The sequence below is a fragment of the Macaca fascicularis genome, chromosome 4, assembly GCF_037993035.2.
Source record: "Macaca fascicularis isolate 582-1 chromosome 4, T2T-MFA8v1.1".
In the NCBI taxonomy this organism is placed as follows: domain Eukaryota; kingdom Metazoa; phylum Chordata; class Mammalia; order Primates; family Cercopithecidae; genus Macaca; species Macaca fascicularis.
In genome coordinates, this window is record NC_088378.1 from 102,775,648 (window position 1) to 102,797,364 (window position 21,717).

General features: G+C 32.8%; 1 protein-coding gene across 50 annotated transcripts in view; it reads right to left on the reverse strand.

Moving 5' to 3' along the window:
• RIMS1 (regulating synaptic membrane exocytosis 1) overlaps positions 1 to 21,717 on the reverse strand; it is a 493,077-nt gene that overhangs the window by 156,533 nt on the left and 314,827 nt on the right. For all 50 annotated transcript variants that reach the window (XM_015449223.4, XM_074037683.1, XM_005552575.5 and 47 more), the window contains 5 exons: positions 14,253 to 14,320; positions 12,376 to 12,486; positions 10,163 to 10,262; positions 5,333 to 5,456; positions 1,918 to 1,964 (listed from right to left, as the gene is read on the reverse strand). In XM_015449223.4, the coding sequence (XP_015304709.1) occupies positions 1,918 to 1,964; positions 5,333 to 5,456; positions 10,163 to 10,262; positions 12,376 to 12,486; positions 14,253 to 14,320 (450 nt within the window). The remainder of the gene's footprint in view (positions 1 to 1,917; positions 1,965 to 5,332; positions 5,457 to 10,162; positions 10,263 to 12,375; positions 12,487 to 14,252; positions 14,321 to 21,717) is intronic.

Here is a 21,717-nt window from a genome sequence, read left to right on the forward strand (position 1 = left end):
CATTTTTTCTATAACTACAAATTAATTCTCATGTCATATTTTGTGCCCTCCAAAAACTGTTAGTGATAAAAAACAGCTCTATAAAATTGTTACTGTGTGTATTTTCCCAGGTATATTTAAAATACATTTCCTTGAGTCTCACTACAGGAACGCTGTTATTTCTAATAATGCTTGTTTGTAATATTATGGCAATCAGTGTATTTTTTAATCATATCAATAATATAAATTATGCAATTAGTCCCACTTCTTCTTTGTATTGATCATCAGAAAGCTCAAAGCCAAAACTGGGTACACCTCTAGCAGAACATGATGGTATGCATTTTAGATGATAACCTAGCCTAGTGTCTGTTTCCTTGTTTATCCTACTTTCATATTTTCTTCTCCCTTCTAATCACTATCACTGGTTTTCCCCTAAATCACCTTTTATTCTCTACTTCTATAACCTGGGTTCTGTAAGAACATCTCGGGAATCAAGTCCAAGTATTAACTTAATTCCCATCCATTGCAAAGAAAATACTTGGGTCACTTCTGCATTATCACTGAAAACTTAATTGTCTATACTTTATTGCACACAATATCATCTTCTCTCATACAGAAATGACTTTAATTCCCATATAGATAACTCTTTCAACCCTCTGGTTTCACAATCCCTTGACCCATTATGTTTAGTGAAGTTTACCCATTCATTTCTAAAAACAATCCACACACTTTGTTATTGTCAGGCCTCTGGGCCCAAGCTGAGCCATGGCATCCCCTGTGACTTGCATGTATATACACCCAGATGGCCGGAAGTAACTGAAGAATCACAAAAGAAGTGAAAATGCCCTGCCCCTGCCCTAACTGGTGACATTCCACCACAAAAGAAGTGAAAATGGGCCAGGCACGGTGGCTCACGCCTGTAATCCCAGCACTTTGGGAGGCCGAGGCGGGCGGATCACGAGGTCAGGAGATTGAGACCATCCTGGCTAACACAGTGAAACCCCGTCTCCACTAAAAATGCAAAAAATTAGCCGGGCGTGGTGGCGGGCCCCTGTAGTCCCAGCTACTCGGGAGGCTGAGGCAGGAGAATGGCGTGAACCCGGGAGGCGGAGCTTGCAGTGAGCCGAGATCGCGCCACTGCACTCACTCCAGCCTGGGTGACTGACCGAGACTCCATCTCAAAAAAAAAAAAAAAAAAAAAAAAGAAGTGAAAATGGTAGGTCCTTGCCTTAATTGATGACATTACCTTGTGAAATTCCTTTTCCTGGCTCATCCTGACTCAAAAAGCTCCCCCACTGAGCACCTTGTGACTCCCACTCCTGTCCGCCAGAGAACAACTCCCTTTTGACTGTAATTTTTCTTTACCTACCCAAATCCTATAAAACGGCCTCACCCTTATCTCCCTTCGCTGACTGTCTTTTCAGACTCAGCCTGCCTGTACCCAGGTGATTAAAAAGCTTTATTGCTCACACAAAGCCTGTTTGGTGGTCTCTTCAAACGGACGAGCAAGACAGTTATTTGGTAATACAATTATTTGTTAAAGTGCCTACCTAGTTTCTTCACTAGGCTGCTCTTGAGACTGAGCTGCTTAGCAATCAAACTGAATAATCCAGTATCACAATAAATGTTTATGTAAATAGAACTATTCCTGATATATTAAGCTCTGTAAGGGTCCTGACTGTTATGATGCTGAAGAGTATTCCCAGTAAAGATTTTTTTTTTTCTTTAAACCACATAAAAAAGTAGAGGAAGAAAAATCTTAAAGTAGAACTTCTTTGGATTTCCAGTTACTGGCATCATTGCCAACATCTAGTACCAATGGAGACATCTTTAGTATAGGAATCCCAATTCATTATATCAAATAACTAAAGAAAATTAGAAATCTTAACTTTCAATTAGTTCAATACTTTTATAGTAACAAAGAAATCTTATACTCACTGGACTCCAGCGGAGGGTGGGAGCTCTCAGGAATCCGGGGAATGTCACTAAAAGAAACAGGATATGGTGAAAATCCCATTAGCTAAATGACCCTGCCTGAGGCAATCATAGCCCATTTTATGTGATGTGAAAAATCCTGCTGGGTCTTTACAGGTGTGGAAATGAATAGGAGTTACTATTAAGGCAACTACTAATGTGCATGAATGTCAAACACCACACAAAAAAAAACTGCAATAAAAAAGTTTTTATATATTTAAGAGCAAAATACTTTAACATGACAACAATCAGACTAATATTGTGGTTAAAATCACCACAATATTTTTACTACCAAAACAGCAGGTTTGGAAATAAAAAATGTTAAAGGTAACACTTTCCTTCAATTCTAGGAAATCAAAATGACACAAATTTTACAAATCAGTAATATGCTTTACAAACACATCTGAAAGAGTTTACTGAGTGAAAGGGATGGGAACATCTCAATAAAAAAATGATATGGTGAATATCATGGGCAAAGTTAAATGAAAAGGATGAGTTGCTTTGGAAAGTAAAAATGGTTCAAGCTTGCAACAAAAAAGCCAAATTATTTTATATATGTGAATATATAATACATATGCACATATATACCCTTTATAGAGATCCATATCTCTATACTGAAGTTAGCTAAATATATGGCTATTTACTATATGGTTAGAAAGTGACTTGTGAGACCACCCATTCCTGCCACACTGATAAATTACTCTGAAGAAATATATGTACTATAGTCTCAACTTAATCCATTACCCACTGTGCCCTTAAGAACCCTAGATCACCTTGGCTTAGGTATTATACTGCATAGGACTATATTACTTCTCATTTTTCAAAGATGTTTTAATATCAATTTAAGAAGATTAACAATATGCAAGTATTAACATGACATATTAAAGCAGACTGGAGTTAGCTAGTCCCAACAACATTATCGGCATATTTTTTAAGAATTTCTAACCACTTACCTTATGACCTAACTTCACTTTTTTTTTCACTTTTTGGGGGAATGAAAACAAAAGAGTTTTCCCTGTTTGATTGTTCTCTGGAGTTGTCATTTTGACTATTTTGTGCAAAGTAATTCTCATAACCAACTATAATTTATACTTCTTAAAAATGACAATTCGGCCTAAGTTGTGTATTTTATATATTTTATTATATATTTTTGTATGACTATACATTTATATAAAGTCATTTGAATGAATTTATAATTAAGAGACTAATTTATAATACCTAAAGCACACAAAAAATTATATTCTGCTACTTTCTTCTAAATTAATGTAAGCAAATAAAAGTAAATTGTAAAAAAAATCGAGGAACAATCAATTTTTAGATAGTATAACTTCTTAAAAAATCAGCTTCATAGTCCATTATGGAATCAGAATTTGAAACTCTAAAGCCAGGTACAAACTTTGGAATTTATGCGTCTTGTGAAAAAAGAATGGTGGCGAAGTTGTTGAAAATATGTCAAAGTGACTTTTAGTTAAAATTTATTCATGTTAATTGCTTCAGTAATATTTTCAGGCATAAATTTCCACTGGATGTTTACATATCCAGTGGAATTCTTTATTAGTTCTACCTACCAGTTAGGGAACAATTAAAAGCATAAAGGTCAAAGATATTGTATTTGGTGGGTTCACAAAAAAAGTCAATACCTCAAGATGGCTGATGCCTCTTAGTGTGTACTGATCAATGTGATTGCAAGTTATATTTAGAATGATTCCTGAAATCACTATGCCACTAAATTATGAATATTTTCTTTTTCCTTTAATTATAGTTGCTAAACAGAACTACATTAAATATTATTATTAAAACACAGCTCTCTAGCCTGGGTAACAGAGCAAGACCATGTCTTAAAAAAAAAAAAAAGAAGTAGCTAAAATTATTTTTCTAGGATTCTAATAATGTATTTATTAGAAAGCTGGTATCACCTTTGATTCTGATTCAATTATAATCTTTGTATTCCACATCCTTTGACTTCTATAATCTATAAATTATAATTTTTGTATTCTATGTTCATTTCAATTCTATAATCTATAATGTGTTTAGAATTTGGCTGTGTAGATGATTACTTCTTAATTGATTTTCATAAAAAGTAAAAATAATGTTACTCCAGTCTACTTTAATTGTCTGTTACTTTTTTAAGTCACCATGAATCAGTTCTGTTTTAGTTGTTGACTTTTAAACCACTATATATTTGAAAGTATTTGGCAAGTACACAATGCTTGATTCTAAACTTTAGCTTTCATACTTTTGATTCATTTTCCAATTTACTTACCTCTTTTCCAGCCTTATATTTACCTCAGCACTAGAACATACGTCATGTAAAACTAGCATAAATCGTAGTATTGTTATTTTAAAAGTCTACATGGAAATGTACAACACTTTTGCAAATGTCTTCAGTGTTCACTCTTAATAATCACCAGTTAAAATTGGTTAAAAGCTTGCCTTTATTTTAGAGTTTTATATATTAATATTATTTGATATATGATCATACATTTTCATTCTTTGAGAATTATGATAATTATATTTTCTTGTATGTTTTGCATTGACATATATTCGAGAGGCCAATACAAATTAAAGGTTAGCACTTTTTCAACATAAAAAGCCTTGAAGTAATGGCTGTATTATATTTTGGAGAATAGGGAAAAAAAGAATCATTTCCAAGAATACATTTAAACATTAAGCCAAGTATAATAAAACAGTTCAAAATGTCTTTAAAAATTACAGACTGGCAAAATGAATATTTATTTTGGACCATGTGGGTTTGCCAAAAAAAGGTAATGATATGGGGAAATCTATATACATACATAGAAAATATCCCACTGGCTATAGATAATTAAATTGTACAGAAAATTGAGGTTTTAAAAATATCATTATGACCAATTAAAATGTTAAAATATTTAATACTACTCGCTTGATTTTAAATAAAAGTTGAAATTACTCACGGGTAAAGAGACAGAAAAAAATGTTCTATTCTTTAGTAGAATAATAAAAAGTTCATGTAGACATATGAAATCATTAATATTTTAAATAACACAAGGAGTTTGTTAATGTCTCTCTTAAAGGAAATACTACTTATTAAATTAGAATTACTTAAATATATCTGCCATTAAAAGAAAATTTTACTTTATATTTCTCTTGCAAAAAGTACATATTGATATTTTTTGATATTACAATTATTAAAGTGTGGAGCTTCTAAAATGTAGTGAAGTAAACTCAGTATTCCAGTTAAAAAATTAAGAAATTTTTAATGATCTAAAAATGTATGCCCATAATTGATGAAAAAACTATCCATGTTAACATGTACTGTATGAATGTATAAAATTCTTTTTAAAACCCTACTAATACATGTAATTTACTAAACTTAAGAAGTAAGTTTTTTTAGCCTTACCCAATAGGCCTTGAAACAATAATTTCAACTTGAGGTTCTGATTTTGATTCTAAAATAATGTTGTAAACTTCTTCATTTGTAGCTCCCGGCAGGGGTTTACCATTCCATTCTAGAACTTCATCCCCTTGAATTTAAAAAAAAGGGTATTTTTTTACCTTATATATTCTGTTTATTTTTCGTATCTTTTCTCTTTTTTAACAAAGAAATGCAAAACATATACAAATAGTTTAATTGTCTAGGCTCTGCTTTCAAAAGCAAATTGATTGCCATATAATGTCAGCTAAATGGTTCTTCTAAACACTTTTTCTTTTCTTTGTTTTTCTTTTTTTCCCCCAGAATATTATTGGTGACTGGAAACAGTACAATACAAAACTACCTTTGTCTTTTGAGATATACCAGAAATCATATAAAAATAATCTCATGCTATGGGATGGAATTAGCACAGCCTATTTGGAAACATTAAAAAATAATAATTAGCAGCATGCCCTCCATATAATAAATGTAGGCGGCTCTATTTTTGAAATATTCTTATTAAACTGTGCATAAATCCTGTTTTATTTTTGGAAGAAAGAGCAATTAATATTTGTTAGCATGAATTTCCCAATTACAAGTCATGCTTCAATGTCTTCACCAGATGCACAACAGAATAAAAATGCATGAAAGGATTTGAATTCACACCCATCAGTTAACGCAGGTAGCTATGGCAAAATTACAAAGCAAGCAGATGTAAAACTGTTGCATGACAGTTAACCCACTTCCAGATGTTCAAAACACATATATACTATACATAATCTATATTGTGAACATTAAAGTACAAGTAGAAAACACTTTAACAAAACATTAATATAGTACGTAGTAGTTTGTTAAATATTCTAAGATTAATCAAAGGGAGCTAAAAGATGTTGCGTTAAAAAAATACAGGCTAACAACTTATAGTTGTTATTTTAACTACGGTTTTCACACCATAGGTCATGTGAAAAAAAAACTATTTATTTTCATAAATATTTAAGAAGTTGTAGTACCAAATGGTTCTCTGCCTTAGACCCTTCAATTCAAAATGGTAGTCTCAGCTGAAATATTCCAACCTCATTGATGCACTGAGGTGTCTTAATTTGTTGATGTTTATGCTTATTTTGTTGTTCTCAGTATCTAGAACATTTTATGAGCAAAGTAAATTTGTGTTGACATACTGGGTCAATATCATCAGTGTACATTTTACAGCCAAGTATAAGCATAAAATCTTTTCAATATGTAGCTAGAATTTTTTTAATAAAAGTAGGAAAATTGCTTTGCTAGTATTACTTTAAAGTAATTATATTTTCCAGTTGTTTGCTCACTGAAGAGTAAAAAGCAAATATGTGAAAAGTACATGATGCTGCTTTGGTTTGGTAAGATACTATGGTAATCACCAATTCTTTTTTTTTTTTTTTGAGACAGAGTTTCACTCTCGTTGCCCAGGCTGGAGTGCAGTGGCGTGATTCGGCTCATTGCAACCTCCGCCTCCCAGGTTCAAGCAATCCTCCTGCCTCAGCCTCCTGAGTAGCTAGGATTACAAGCATCCACCACCATGCCCAGCTAAGTTTTGTATTTTTAGTAGAGACGGTGTTTCACCATGTTGGCCAGGCTGGCCAGGTCTCCTGAACTCAGGTGATGCATCCGCCTCAGCCTCCCAAAGTGCTGGGATTACAGGTGTGAGTCACGGTGCCCGGCCACCAATTCTAATAGACTGCCCTAAGCTGTTACCTAGAAAAGCTTTTCAAATAGGCAATGAACATACTTCACTGTAAAAAAAAAAAAAAAAAAAGAAAAGAAAAATGATAATTACAAATTTATAATACATCAAGAGTGCCTTCAAAATTTTTTGACCAAGAAAAGAAACAAAGTTGACATCATGGTCCTGTACATATATAATATGAACACTATATATACGTGTGTGTGTGTATATATACACATTCATATTATATGAGTACATACATATATATATACACTAAAAAATTTGTAAAACAATACTTACCCTGATTTTTCTATTTTATTATGTTCTACTTCAATTTTTTAAAGTGGTAGGTGCAAACGATTAAATTGATTTTACTACCCAATAATAAGTTGCAACCAGCAGTTTGCAAAAGCACTGCATTTTAAAACTCTCCTTTTCATAAGCAGCAACCTGGACACATAACTTTTAATATAAATTAACTTAATACATATGCTTATTTATTTACAGATTAATAATTCCTAAACCAGAATGCTTTTTTTTTTTTTTTAACATTATTTATGTGTAGATAATCAAGCAGGGATGTAGACAACAAGGGTACAAAGATGAAAATGACATTTTATTGGTCTTTAAATTTGGTCATGAAGAAATGATACAGAAACAAATAACTTTAATAAAATATTTTATATGCAACAATAGAAGTTCATTTGAGAACCAGAAATAGAGTCAAGTGGTGCCAGGAACATAGTAATTAGTTATTGTTCCAGGTGAGATATTAGGAACCACTTTAGAATTAAGGCAACTTCAGATGAATTGTGAAGGATGGAAAGGCCTTCAACAGGAGGAGTAGAAAACTAGGTAGACAAGAGTCATTGACCACGTCTTCTAGGTGGGAAACAGCCTGACAGGAACCTACAGGTGGACCAACATCCTGGACAGCTGAAAGTGTTAGTAGAGGACAAGGCTACAGAGCTTTGACTTGAACAAATGATAACTAGGAAACACTGAAGGATCTTCATTAATAAAGAGAGTGTCAGTGTCATTTTTGTGTTTTACAAGGTTAAATGAAGTAGCAGTACAGTGCATAGACTTGAAGCGGGGCAGTACTGGATAAAGATATTGCAAGATTAAAGCAAGATTGCAAATGTTAAATAAAAGTCACATTGATTTTTTAAAAACTGGCTAAAGATGTTTATATGCAAATAATTCTATTTGCAAATATGCAAATATTTAGTCAGTTCCTAAATTATAATGTAAATCAAATAGGATATATGATTGAGTCTGTAAAATCACTTTACTTTCTTCAAATACATAAATTGCTTAGAATGAAAAGTACACTTGTCTGCTTTATAGTTAAGCTGAGCTTTTAACATTTCAGATTTAAGTTTCTCGGGCTCTTGGCTCTTGAAATGAATCATTAACAGATATTTTATATAGAACACCCCTCTTCTTTTACTTCCTAAGTAACTTCCCATTAAAACATAATAATGTGTGTATAATGTGTATATAATGTTTATAATGTGGTCTGCAAACTCAGGTTTCTGTAGTTAAAGTTATCTTACATTAGCCAACAAGAGATTCTCAGACTTTCTGAGGCTTATTTTTGAGTCATTAGATAAACACACACTCAGTTTACTGACACAATAAACCCTGAATGAGTTATTTTCCTACTGAATCATAACTGGTACTTCATAAGAAATAACAGTGTAACATATCTCTATACATATTCAAAGTCATATAGCAGATGGAGAAAAATCCATCTGTATGGAGTTTTCTTCCTATACACCTGCACAGCAAGTCCTTGTCAAATTAAAAAAAAAGAAAAAAAGCCGGGCACGGTGGCTCACGCCTGTAATCCCAGCACTTTGGGAGGCCGAGGCGGGCAGATCACAAGGTCAGGAGATCGAGACCACGGTGAAACCCCGTCTCTACTAAAAATACAAAAAATTAGCCGGGCGCGGTTGTGGGCGCCTGTAGTCCCAGCTACTCGGGAGGCTGAGGCAGGAGAATGGCGTGAACCCGGGAGGCGGAGCTTGCAGTGAGCCGAGATCGCGCCACTGCACTCCAGCCTGGGCGACAGAGCGAGACTCCGTCTCAAAAAAAAAAAAAAGAAAGAAAAAGAAAAAAAAATAAAATGATTTTGAATGGATATCCTGGTTAACAAACACACTGAAAAGTCTTTAAGAGTCCTATAATATTTTGCCAAAGTTTTCAAGAATCACTAACTTAAGGTTTAAAAGTTAAGACTATCACCTGGAAATGTAGTCTGTGTTATGGGTTATTAATCTTTAATTCCACAGCTTAGCCAACTGTGTTTCCTTTATAGTTGTCTGGCAAATAAACAGCCATCTAACAAAAATATTTCTCCTAAGCTCTGCAGTAAAGTCAACTGGAAGAAATATTTTGATGTGATTTTAACAAAAATGAAAAGTTAACTATTTACTAAAAATATATTTTAAAATGTGTTACTATTTAAAATATGATACATTAACATATATTAAATAATTCCATTGTGCCATGTTCAGTTATAGGGCAACAAAAATAAATTTCTAAATACCAAGAGGCAGCACATCTGCATGAGTACAGTATATGCCACTTTTAAATTAACTAATATTTTATTATACAATCTGTGTAAGAAATGTTATAATGATTATGTTTTACTAAAAACACTGCTCCTGAATAAGTGTTTCAGGACTGCTCTGAAAAATTTGGTAATTACTGTAGCTTAAAATATAAACTAAATAACTAAATAGTGATATAATTTTTTTTTCACAAATTGTTTTAGATTTCAACTTTTGTAGCAATATTATGATGTCATCTCCAAAAATAAGTAATTCTTCTATATTTTACATCTTTTCATTTTTATATAAATAAAGAAGATTCCTATCCTTACTCTCCAGATTGCTGCTGATGTAGAGTTACCTACTATTGCAATTGGTAAATATTTATATCAGGAAAAAATCTGTATTCATGCATTAAAATTTAGTGACTTCATTGATACATATATACATATATATATGTATGTATGTATGTATAAAACTAACCCCAAATTGAAAACCACCAACTCATGTTCATGTATGGAGAAAACACTGTTTAAATATTAAAAAAAGAAACTTTACCTGCTCTTAGGTGTCCAACTACATCTGCTAGGCTACCCTTCTTTACTTTGGTGATGAAAGCACCAAGTCGTCCTAAGTCAGTCATTTTTCCTCCAACAACCTGGATAATTACAAATTTATAAGTTTCCAAGACTCATACCAAAACATAAGCTTATTAGTTTGAGGAATTAATCCTACATTCTTTTATGATGAACTTGAAATTGCATGTAGAAACATTAATGAAGCGAAACACATTTTTTTTTTTTTTTTGAGATGGGATCTTGCTCTGTCACCCAGGCTGCAGTGCAGTGGCATGATCACAGCTCACTGCAGCCTCGACCTCCCAGGCTCAAGTGATCCTTCAAATTCTGCCTACCAAGTAGCCTAGACCACAGGCATACACCACCATGCCCAGCTAATTTTTAAAATTATTTGTAGAGACAAGGTCTTGCTATGTTGCCCAAGCTGATCTTGAACTCCTGGGCTCAAGTGGTCCTCCTGCCTTGGTCTCCCAAAGTGTTGAGATCACAGGTGTGAGCCACTGGCACTTCACTTACATTTTTGATTAAGGTAGCTGGGAGAACAGTTTTGAAAAGAAAACATCTCATATTTGAGATGACTATGTGTCCTAAGGAAGTTTGGGTACTGATTTCTTTCTTTCTTTTCATGTACAGATTTCTTTCTCTCCCCACCCCTCCCTCCCTTCCTCTCTCTCTCTTTTTCTTTCTTTCTTTCTTTCTCTCTCTCTTTCTTCTCTCTTTTTTTTTTTTTTGAGACAAGGCCTCACCCTGTCACCCACAGAGTGCGCTGACATGATCATAGATGGCTGCAGCCATGAACTCCCAGGTTCAAGTGATGCTCCCACCTCAGGCTCCCAAATAGCTGGGACTACAGGCATGTGCAGGCACTACAGTCAGCTAATTTTTTAATTTAAATTTTGTAGAGAAGGGGTCTCACTATGTTGACCACGCTGGTCCCAAACTCCTGGGCTCAAGCGACCCTCTCACCTTTGCCTCCCAAAGTGTTGAGATTAAAGGCATGAGTCACTGCACCTAGTCTGTACTGATTTCTTAAAAGCGAGCTTGTCCAACCCCCTGTCAGTGGGCCACAAGTGGCCCGGGATGGCTTTGAATGTGGCCCAATACAAACTTGTAAACTTCCTTAAAACATTATGAGGTTTTTTTTTTTTTTTTTTTAGCTCATCAGCTGTTGTTAGTGTTGATGTACTTTATGTGTGACCCAAGACAATTTTTCTTCTTCCAATGTTGCTCAGGGAAGCCAAAAGATTAAACAGCCCTGTCTTAAAGTGACCTAACAATAAAAGGGCACCATAAATAATGTATATACTTAGAAAACAGGTGCCAGGTCTTCCTCACTTAGTATCAAACAGCAAGTGTTTGACAGTTTACATTAAAGTTCATTTTTCTTTATCATTCAAATTCATGTGTACCATTTGAATTATTATTTCTACATGAAGATAATATCCCATTGTCAATATCAGATCTTGATCTCTTCTGTGTATCTGTAGTAAAATGTAGGTCTATGACCATAAAGACTAGATTCAAGCCAAGCAAATGACATTTGGGGGAAGCAATTTACCATTGTGCAAAGCCTAATAGCCTAAATGCATCTCTGCAGCTGACCATCTCATCTGAAATATGTATCTAGGCCCATAAGACTATCAAAATCTGAGTTTTATTATAGAATATTTTAAAATCTATGTTTAAGTTCTTCCAATGCAGGGGCTCAAATATATATAATTTAAAATGAAGAGAATATCACCAAAAGTTGAGATTCATCCACAATTCTTTAGTGGCACACCCATTAGTGGAGGTAATCAGAATTATTTCACACAGGAGTAATTAACGGTAATAATCAACAAGAGAGCACTATTAAGTACATTAATTTAAAAAAATTCTTACAAAACTCTTGTAATTAGAAAGTGATCCCTTTAATGTTCATGTTGCTGCTCAAGTTACAATAAAAGTCCACATCATCTATGCTACTTTCCATTTAAATCTTAATGCAAGAAATCATCCTGAACTTTATAGTCAGAAAAAAATACATTAGTTTCCCTAAAGTTTATTCAATTTTCCTAATACATCTATATGCTATATCAATAAAATTATATAAAATATTAAAATGACATTTAAAAATCATTGCCAGAAACTCTGATGAATGCAGACCATAGTGTAATTCACCCTTTAAGAAACATTTTAAACCAGCATACTTACTTTCAGACCCAGCAATGCACCCGATTCTTTGGGCATGGTTGTTCTCTTGTTAAGAATAACACGTCCAATTAATCGGTCCCCCTCTTTAGATGGCTGCCACGTTACAGGATGCTGTTAAAACATGAACGAGTTTAAAAAGTAACATATACAGAGTAGAATGCATTCAGCTATAAAAAGAATGAAGTCTTGTCATTAGAGGTAACATGGGATAGAACTGCAGAACATTATGTTAAGTGAAATAAGCCAGGAACATGTTAGTTCCTGCATGAAAGTTAAACACTGCATATGCTCACTCACATGTGGAAGCTAAAAAAAAGTTGATGTCGTAGTAGTACAAAGTAAAATAGAGGATAATAGAGGCTGGGAAGGCAGGGAGAAGGGAAGGATAGGGATAAATTTGTTAAAGAATACACAATTACAGCTATATATGAGGAATAAGTTCTGGTGTTCTATAGCACTATAGGATGACTATAGTTAATAATATATAGTTTCTAAAAGCTAGACGGAGGACATTGAATGTCCCCAATACAAAGAAATGATAAATGTTTAAGGTGATGGATATGCTAATTACCCTGACCTGATCACTATACATTATATGTCCTGAAACATCACTATGTACTGTATAAATATGTACAATTATTATGTGTCAATTAAAAAATAAAATATAAGACAAATAATAGGAACAACTGGCAGAGTAACTTAGAAATCATTATTGAAAAATATTTTCATTTATAATATCAACCTAAAAATATTTTTAAATCCTAAGGAATTGATAAATAAACTGGGCATATCCAGACAAAAATATTATTCAATGGTATAAACAAACCAAAAAGCATCACCAAGCCACAAAACGACAGCGAAGAACTTTAAATGCATATTGTTAAGTGAAAGAAGCAAATCTGAACAGGCTATAAATTGTATGATTCTAACCATGGGACATTCTGGAAAAGGAAAAACTACAGAGACAATAAAAAGATCAGTGGCTGTCAAGGACTTAGCGGAGAAGAAAGGAGAGAGGGATCAATAAGTGGTGCCAGGGATTTTTAGAGCAGTGAAACTATTCGGTGTGATACTGTAATGGTGGATACATGACATTATAAATGTGTTAAAACCCACAGAATGTATAACATGAAGTATGAACCTAATGTACACTATGGACTTTGGTCAATAATAATACATCAATATTTGCTCATCAGTTGTAACAAATAGACCACACTAATGCAAGATGTTAATAACCAGCTAAACAGGTGGAAAGGGGTGGAGTAAGGAAGTATATGGGAATTCTGTACTTTCTCCTCAAATTTTCTGTAAACTTAAAACTGCTCGAACAGGCCTATTAAACTTTTAAAAAGTAAACAACTTGCTTTCTTTCCTATAGACACAAATTATTAGTTGTAGCATGATGCAATTTCCTCAGTTAAAAGACACTCTAGAGGAAATTTCAGTGGACTCCATCCTTGGCTTATAACTATATTTCATTTGTAGCAGAAATTTATACTAAAAGTTGCTTAAAGTGGTTGGCAAATAAGTATACATTTTAAAATGGTTCTAAAATGGAATTAATTGAAATTTAAAAATATATCTGCTTATATAAAGAAAACTGATTCTGTATGGTGACTTGTTAATGTCAATATCCATAACTCAACATCTCAATCTTTCTTACAGTCATTATTTAATAATCATTTTTTACTTAACTTAAAATTTGTTATAATTATTCAGTAATAACTGCTTTTTTCTTCAAAACTGTACTATCTTAAATGAAATCAATATTTGCCCTTACCAAATGAATAATGGAGCAGATATCACATATCAGACAAAGGACAATGAACGAGCACACACATTCCCTAAACTTCAAACACACTTCCCAGAAAACTTACCGAACTAATAGGTGATGTCTCCCGGCTGTGCCACGTGGCAGGATCCAACCAATAATAATCCAAATCACCTGTGCAATAGAAAAAAGAATGAAAAGTGTAATGGTGTTAAAGAGAAGAGTGTATCACTTTAAGCTTTACTTCTTCAATCTATAAAGTAAAGCGTTATAATATCATAAGCTTGAGCGTGTACATTGCAGAATGATGCACATCTGTGTTGCAAAAGTTGTGACTTGAATCACTGGAATGAATGTATGCTACAAATGCACTTCATACAATGAATGACTACCTTTTTCTCTCATAAATCAGTCTGGAAACACATATAAGTGTACAGAAAATTAATAAAATTGAAATTACTACTACCACAAATGTTGTTATTCAAAAGGTAATTATTGCAATTTGCAAAACTCTATCCTATAATTTAAACTTAGTAAAAATGCCTAATGACTTCCTGAATGCTGATTCATGTTGAAATTCTGTGATAAATTAATAGAAACACTGAGATATTTGCAGAGAAAGCGAATTATATTTCCCCAAAAAAGAAAAATTGATCATTAAATTAAAAGCTACTTTAAGAAGTCTTTGAAGTTTAAAAAAATGACAAAAATTCATCCTAAACACTTCAAGAAAACAAAAGTTCATTGTATCCCTCAATAACCTGACTTAGGTCTTGAAAACTACTCCTCAGGATTCTTCTCTCGTTCATGCCCCAATATCTCATATGGTGGTTCAACCCCTTGTCTCACTCATATTATCCTAAGTGAATGTATTAATATTATACATCTAATATGAGTGAAACATGGAGTTGAACCACCATATTATATATATATGTGTGTGTGTATATATATATGGTGAATATATATATGGAGAAAATATATATGGTGAATATATATATGTGGTGAATACTCAATCTGCAAAAAATTGTTCCTTATAGGCAAAGGACCAAAAGCTGATGTTTCTGGGTAAGGTTCAATGGTGATACTCAACACACTTTATTATGAAAACAGTGCTATCAAGCAGTGCTATTCTATGATATAGAAGCTTTGTAGAACAATGATGTTGAATGGAGAATCTAATTTAATTGGTTTGGTACTGGATAAATATTACACATAGTCTGTCAGATGATTCCAGTGAGCAGCCAGGACTCTTACAGTATCCTGTAATAAAACGGATGCTACAGATATTGCAGCTTAACAAATTTTGCTTTTTCCAACTTTGGTCATACATAGTTTTGTAGCTATCTACTAAATATTGCCAACAAATGTAAATGTAAAAAACACATTCATTATTTTAGCATACAATACTTGTATATAGTTTAGTATACAATCATACCTCCTTCATATTCTGAATGGCTTCTAATAGTTTTCATCATTACCCATTAAAATATAACACTTTTGCTTAAAGACTTATAAAAAATAAAATCTAAAATCTAAATACTTAGTTGTAAACTATATTTGTTTTTTCTATCCCTGTAATTACTGTTTGAAAGATATTACTGAACTCCTAAGCACTCTTAATTGGTCTTGATAACTCAGATTTCACTATTATTAATGGAATAAGCAACACCCAACAAAACATGCTCCTAAAATATTCAGAATCTAGTATTTCATTAACACAAAACATTTTCCTTGATTATTTTTGTAATAGTTGATTAAAGATATTGACTACCAGATGGCATAGCTGCAAAATGGTAAATTCATGGTATCTGCTTGTGGAGTCAACACAAAAGCAACTTGGTCCTAACAGCCAATGGAATCCCCAAGGAACTAATTCACTATTCCCATTAATTTAGAATCACGAAATATGTCAGCTGCTTGTGTCTATGGAAATGTCTCAAGTTCATAACTAGCCAAGTTCAATGAAGTGTTGTAATTTTGAAAATCATTTTTTGTGAAGGATTTAAAAATTTTTATACTATACCTTGTGAAAAAGTAGATTAAATTTAATAAACACACAACTATCAAGGCAGAAATAAAAGTCAGCTAAATTACACACGAATTTTCTATAAAGAGAACTAGTGTTTTCTAAACCCAGGTCATTATTATTAGAGTATGTAACAAGGCATAAACATGTATCTCTATCTCTATAATTTAGAATTGTGTATCTTATGATGTCTAGTGTTAAAGCACAATGGATTTCAATAAGATCAATCAATGCCAATTAAACAAAATTCCCTTCAAAATAATATACATGCATGATTGAGCACGTGTATGTTAATATACTTAGTAAAAGTAAGTTTTACTTACTTTAATTTCATTCCTCTAATTTCAAATATTAAATATCTATTTAGCAATTTACATGACAGCTCTACTTGACCAAGTGAATGTGCACGTAGTAAAGGAAACCTTATCTGTCCCAAAGCCTTGAAGTATTAGAAAATTTGAACTTCCTGACTATCTCTAGAAGTAATATGCAGCGTATTTTTAATATCATTATAATGAATAATAATAAAAGATGGAATTCAAACCAATTCTAAGATTGGCTCACAGCAACTCACAATAATGAATAGCAATTTCAAATACATACATGTAGTCACCTTCAAAAAGAGATTGTTCTTCCTAGATATTAATAGAATAGATTTCCATTAAAAAAAAAAAAAAGTAAATTTCACAGACCAAGAATCAGAATTATCTTTCCCACGTATTTGCTGAACCTCTTAAAATATTTTCGTCTTTTACTTTTTTGAGTCCTCTATAGCAGGATGTGAGTTGGAACTAAACGAAACATTGAAGAAAATATGTTTATTGAATGTTTTTACGCACTGCATACACAAAAAGCCAAGTGAGTTCTAAGAACAGGTTTTCAAGTTGAGACAAGGTAAGATATTGACACGTGGACACGTACCATGGTCAGCACACACGAGTTAAATATTATTTTAGTTACACTGTGATATTAAAAATACACACATTTTAATATTTTACAGGGATATTCATTTGGGAAACAGTCTTCTCATAGACAAGAGTTAAAATCTGAAGTCTAAGAACTAAGATAAACTCTTAACTCTGGATTAATATACTTAAAATACCACTTTGAAACGTTTCTTCATATTTCAGAAGTCTATTTAAGATGGTTCCATGCCTACAATGGAAAAGTATGCTTCCACTTCCCCTAGATTATATACAATAGAGGAGCTAACTTTGGAATAAATAAGCAGTAATTTGCTATACAGGAAGTCCTAGAAAGTCTAATTTCACCTAACTAGAGGTCAGGAATAAGAAACAAATATTATTTAATAGTGCTTATTATCTAGGCATTACAATAAAATGAGAAGATACACTTGTTAAATTTAATCATTAATCATACAATCTATAAAACATTAAAGTGTATTTTATAAATAAATCTATGTGTACTGTTACAAAATTTATATAAATTATCTTTCACAATTGAATTACCGTCATTCACAATTGAATTATTGTCAAAGTTCCTAGCATAGTGAAAAATACTGGTCCTCAAATACTTTTTGTTAATTTTATTCTAAATTCAGGCCAATATTCACTCCCTAAACATATCTGAAGGCAAACACTGCATAAAATTAGGTAATACAGATTTTTGTCCCTTGAGCTCAAGGCCTAAAGCAGGGCTAGAGGCCTCTCCAGATCACGGGGCTTCAGCAAGAACGTCTTTAACAATTTTAAGTAACTTAAAATCAAATTTCTTGTTTTGGTTCTAGGACCAAAAAAAGGTATAAATCCTTGGGAGAGTTGCATATTATCTCTAGCCATTAGGAGTTCATTAGCGCTATTGTTTTCTAAATGCATCTTAGAAATTTCACTTTGGATGGCAGCTATGTTTACCACCAAAGATACTCAACATAAATTATAATCAAAGAAATACAAATCAAAACCACAATGAGATAGCATCTCATACCTGTTAGGATGGCCTATTATAAAAATTTAAAAAGAAATCAGTGTTGATGAGAATGTGGAGAAATTTTGGAATCTTTCTACATGGCTGATGGGAACGTAATCAGTACAGTCACTATGGAAAACAGTATAAACGTTCCTCAAAAAATTAAAAATAGAACTACCATAAGGTCTAGCAATACCACTTCTTATCCAAAGGAATTGAGATTAGAATCTCAAAGATATATCTGCATTTCCATGTTCACTGCAGCACTATTCACTATAGCCAAGAGGTTGAAACAATGACCACAGACAAATGAATAAAGAAAACGTGGTATAAACATACAACATAGTATTACTAAGCCTTGAAAAAGAAGGAAATCCTGCCATTTTTGACAACATGGATGAAACTTGAGAATACTGTGCTAAGTAAGCCAGATAAGGAGGACAGTGTTATACAAGGAATATAACGAGGAGTATAAGTAGTACTATATGAGGAATCTAAAATAGTCAAACTCATGGAAACAGAGAATAGAGTGGCAGTAGCTAGCAGATGGGGAACAGGGGAAATGGGGAGGTATAAGTCAAAAGGTACAAAGTTTCAGTAATACAAGATGAATAAACCCTAGAGATTTACTGTATAGAATTGTGTCTAGAGTTAACAATACTGTGTGTCATACTTAAAAATTTGCTAAGAGGGTAAATCTTAACTTTAAGTATTCTTATTACAAAAAAGAAAATAATAAAGAGGGTGGAAGTTTCGGAGGTGATGGATATGTTTATGGCATAGAATGTGGTGCTAGTTTTAGGAGTGGATATTTCTCTCCAAACTCATTAAGTTGTATACAATAAACATGCCTAGCTTTTTCTATGTCAAATATACCTCAATGAAGTGCTTTTTTAAAAAAGAAAAATATTACCCTTTTAAAGTTCCGCTTTGTTCATAATTGCACTCTGCTTCCATCCTAAAACCAAGAACATCCCTGTGTCTTTCTCTCTGATATGTAACTTTGATAATTCAGGTAAACTTAAGTATTATTGAATTGATTTATGTAAATGTATCGATTATTATTTATTAAGTTATTGGTGTGACAAAGATGTTTGTATTCAGAAATTATTCACACTCAGTGAAACCTCCAGAGTTGAACTACCCCAGAGAGTGAGTAAATATTTGCTTGAAGCCATGTGGTGCCACCTTTATGTTTTACAATTTTAGGACACAGGCAAGGAAACTCAGTAGCTGGTCCAGGGAAAGGGGAACTTTATTAACATATTTGGTAGAGGCAGTACTCTTTCTGATTGTACGTATTGTTCGTTAATTTGAGAGCAAATTTTTGGGATGCAGACACCACCATGACACAACTCTACAAAGATGGAACTCAGAATCAAAATTTCTGGCTGAATCATAAGCTCAGTCATTCAACTCAGAAGATACCTCTCATAGAACCCCTCTTTCTTCTGAGGGTAGAATGAGATCATGTGCACGAAACTGTTTTATAAGTATAGAGCACCACAGAAATCCACATTGTCAGAGTATAAAAATGTATACTAAAAACAGTTTGCATTTTTATAATTACAAGCATTTCTGTCAATTCTAATAGCATGTACAAACTAAGAAAAATGTATTTTTCTACCCAGTTTACTTGAAATCTTGAGTAATCACAAAACTTCATTATGCTTTAATTTCTCCATCGACATTATTTTATGCTAATATTTATAATCATATTCATATAACACTTATAAAATCAGCGATTATGCAGTAAAAAGAACTTTGCACTCAGAGTTGGAGACTTGTGACTAATCCTAAATCTGCCATATTAGGTGCATTCTCTTGATAATATCTCCTCATCTCTATTAACCTTGTCCTCTTTTACAAAATAAGAATAGTGCCTTTCCCCTCATAAGCACTTTATGAGGATTAACTGAAATATGTCAGTATTGTGAATTGTAAAGGAGTTTAGAAATAGAGCTTAATGTCTCATTACACACTTAAGATGAAGAATATGAAATCATGGTGTTAGAGATCAGACTTACAGTTAATTAGTGATCACAAACAAAATATACATAATATCTGTAATCTTTGCAAAATATGCTTTGAAATGGGCTTAGAAAAATGATGAAGTCCTGTTGTTTGTAAAACTTATTAACTGGCCAGATTATTCAAGATATCCCTAACAATGTTTCCTTGAAGCCAGCTTGTATTATACCTTAAAAATTATTTAGTAGACAATAGTCGTAAAATATATTTTAATATTTAATTTCTAATAGGTTGTAAGCTTCCTAACTTTCTGTAACTTATTTTTTGGGTTTATATTCCTTAAAAAATTATCTAAACAATAATAGGATTGACGGTAGTAAGAAAATAACTATTCTAAGTTTAAACATGAAATATGGTTACTGTAGATAATGGGGCTTTGAGAAAACACAGAAAACATTGTGGGTTTGCTTTGAAAAGGGTAATCGGTATTGAGAAATTAAAAGAAATTGGAGATAGTAAATATCAGTCATCGGATTAATTCTTCCTAGTTTTAAAAGTTATGTACATTTATATAAATTTAGATTTTGAGATAACATGAAGCTTTGGGGTCCAGAAACATTCCCAAAACACCATGATGTTCAATGCCATCTTTCTTATCTCTACATTGGCCTGGTGCTATAAGGCCTTAGATAAATTTTATAAATTAAAATTCCAGAAATCTTGGACACCAAACACACAAACACATACACACACATGCATGCACACACAACTTTGTGCCTTAGGATTATAAAATAAGGATGTGGTCATGGTCTTCAAGAAATGTAGACCATACTGTATTATCTGTATTAAATGACAATGAAAATGTATCTGAATAAAAGTCTCCAAGGTCATTGATAATGGCCAAAATGCTTTCCACACATAACAGTTTGGAGAAGAATAAATTTCATGTGTAAATATGACCTGAGGCCTAATAACTGAGAAATTTCTCCCCCAGAATCTAAATATAGAATAGTAAGGTAACCTGGATAACAAATCACAAAATTGACAATCTTAGGGATACTTGTTTTTTCAACACAATGACTCTTCATAAATAAGAATTTGGGAAGTGCTGTACAGCAGAGGGAAATATTTTACTGCAACTTTCCAACTGACCAGGCTTCCACATTGACACTGAGTATTCCATTCACGTGGGAGAACAGGTTGTCAAGTGCAAAGTCGCGGAATAACCAGCCAGGAAACCCTGTGGAAAAAATTGGGGTTTATTTGTTTTCATTGTTTGGGGACTGGATGTTAACCATAGGTTTAAGAAATTGTTGTGCTGGGCAAGTTCACAGCAGTGACATTACAAGAACAAACTCTACATATAAATATCTTTGATAAAGGAAAATGTTAGTCCTTATCCAGACCCAGGCAACACTAGCAAAACAGCATTAAGTTGAAATAATATTCTGAATGTCAAATCAATTTTTACCTGCCTCTATATCCCAAAGACAAGGAAATAAAAATGTAAAGATGGATATATGCTTTTAGTGATATAAATGAAAATAGTAAAATGATAATAAAGATGAATTTTAAGGGTACACAGAACAAAACAGAAGTACTTATGTGGGACTGATACTTCTTATTTTAAAATATACTATTAATCTAC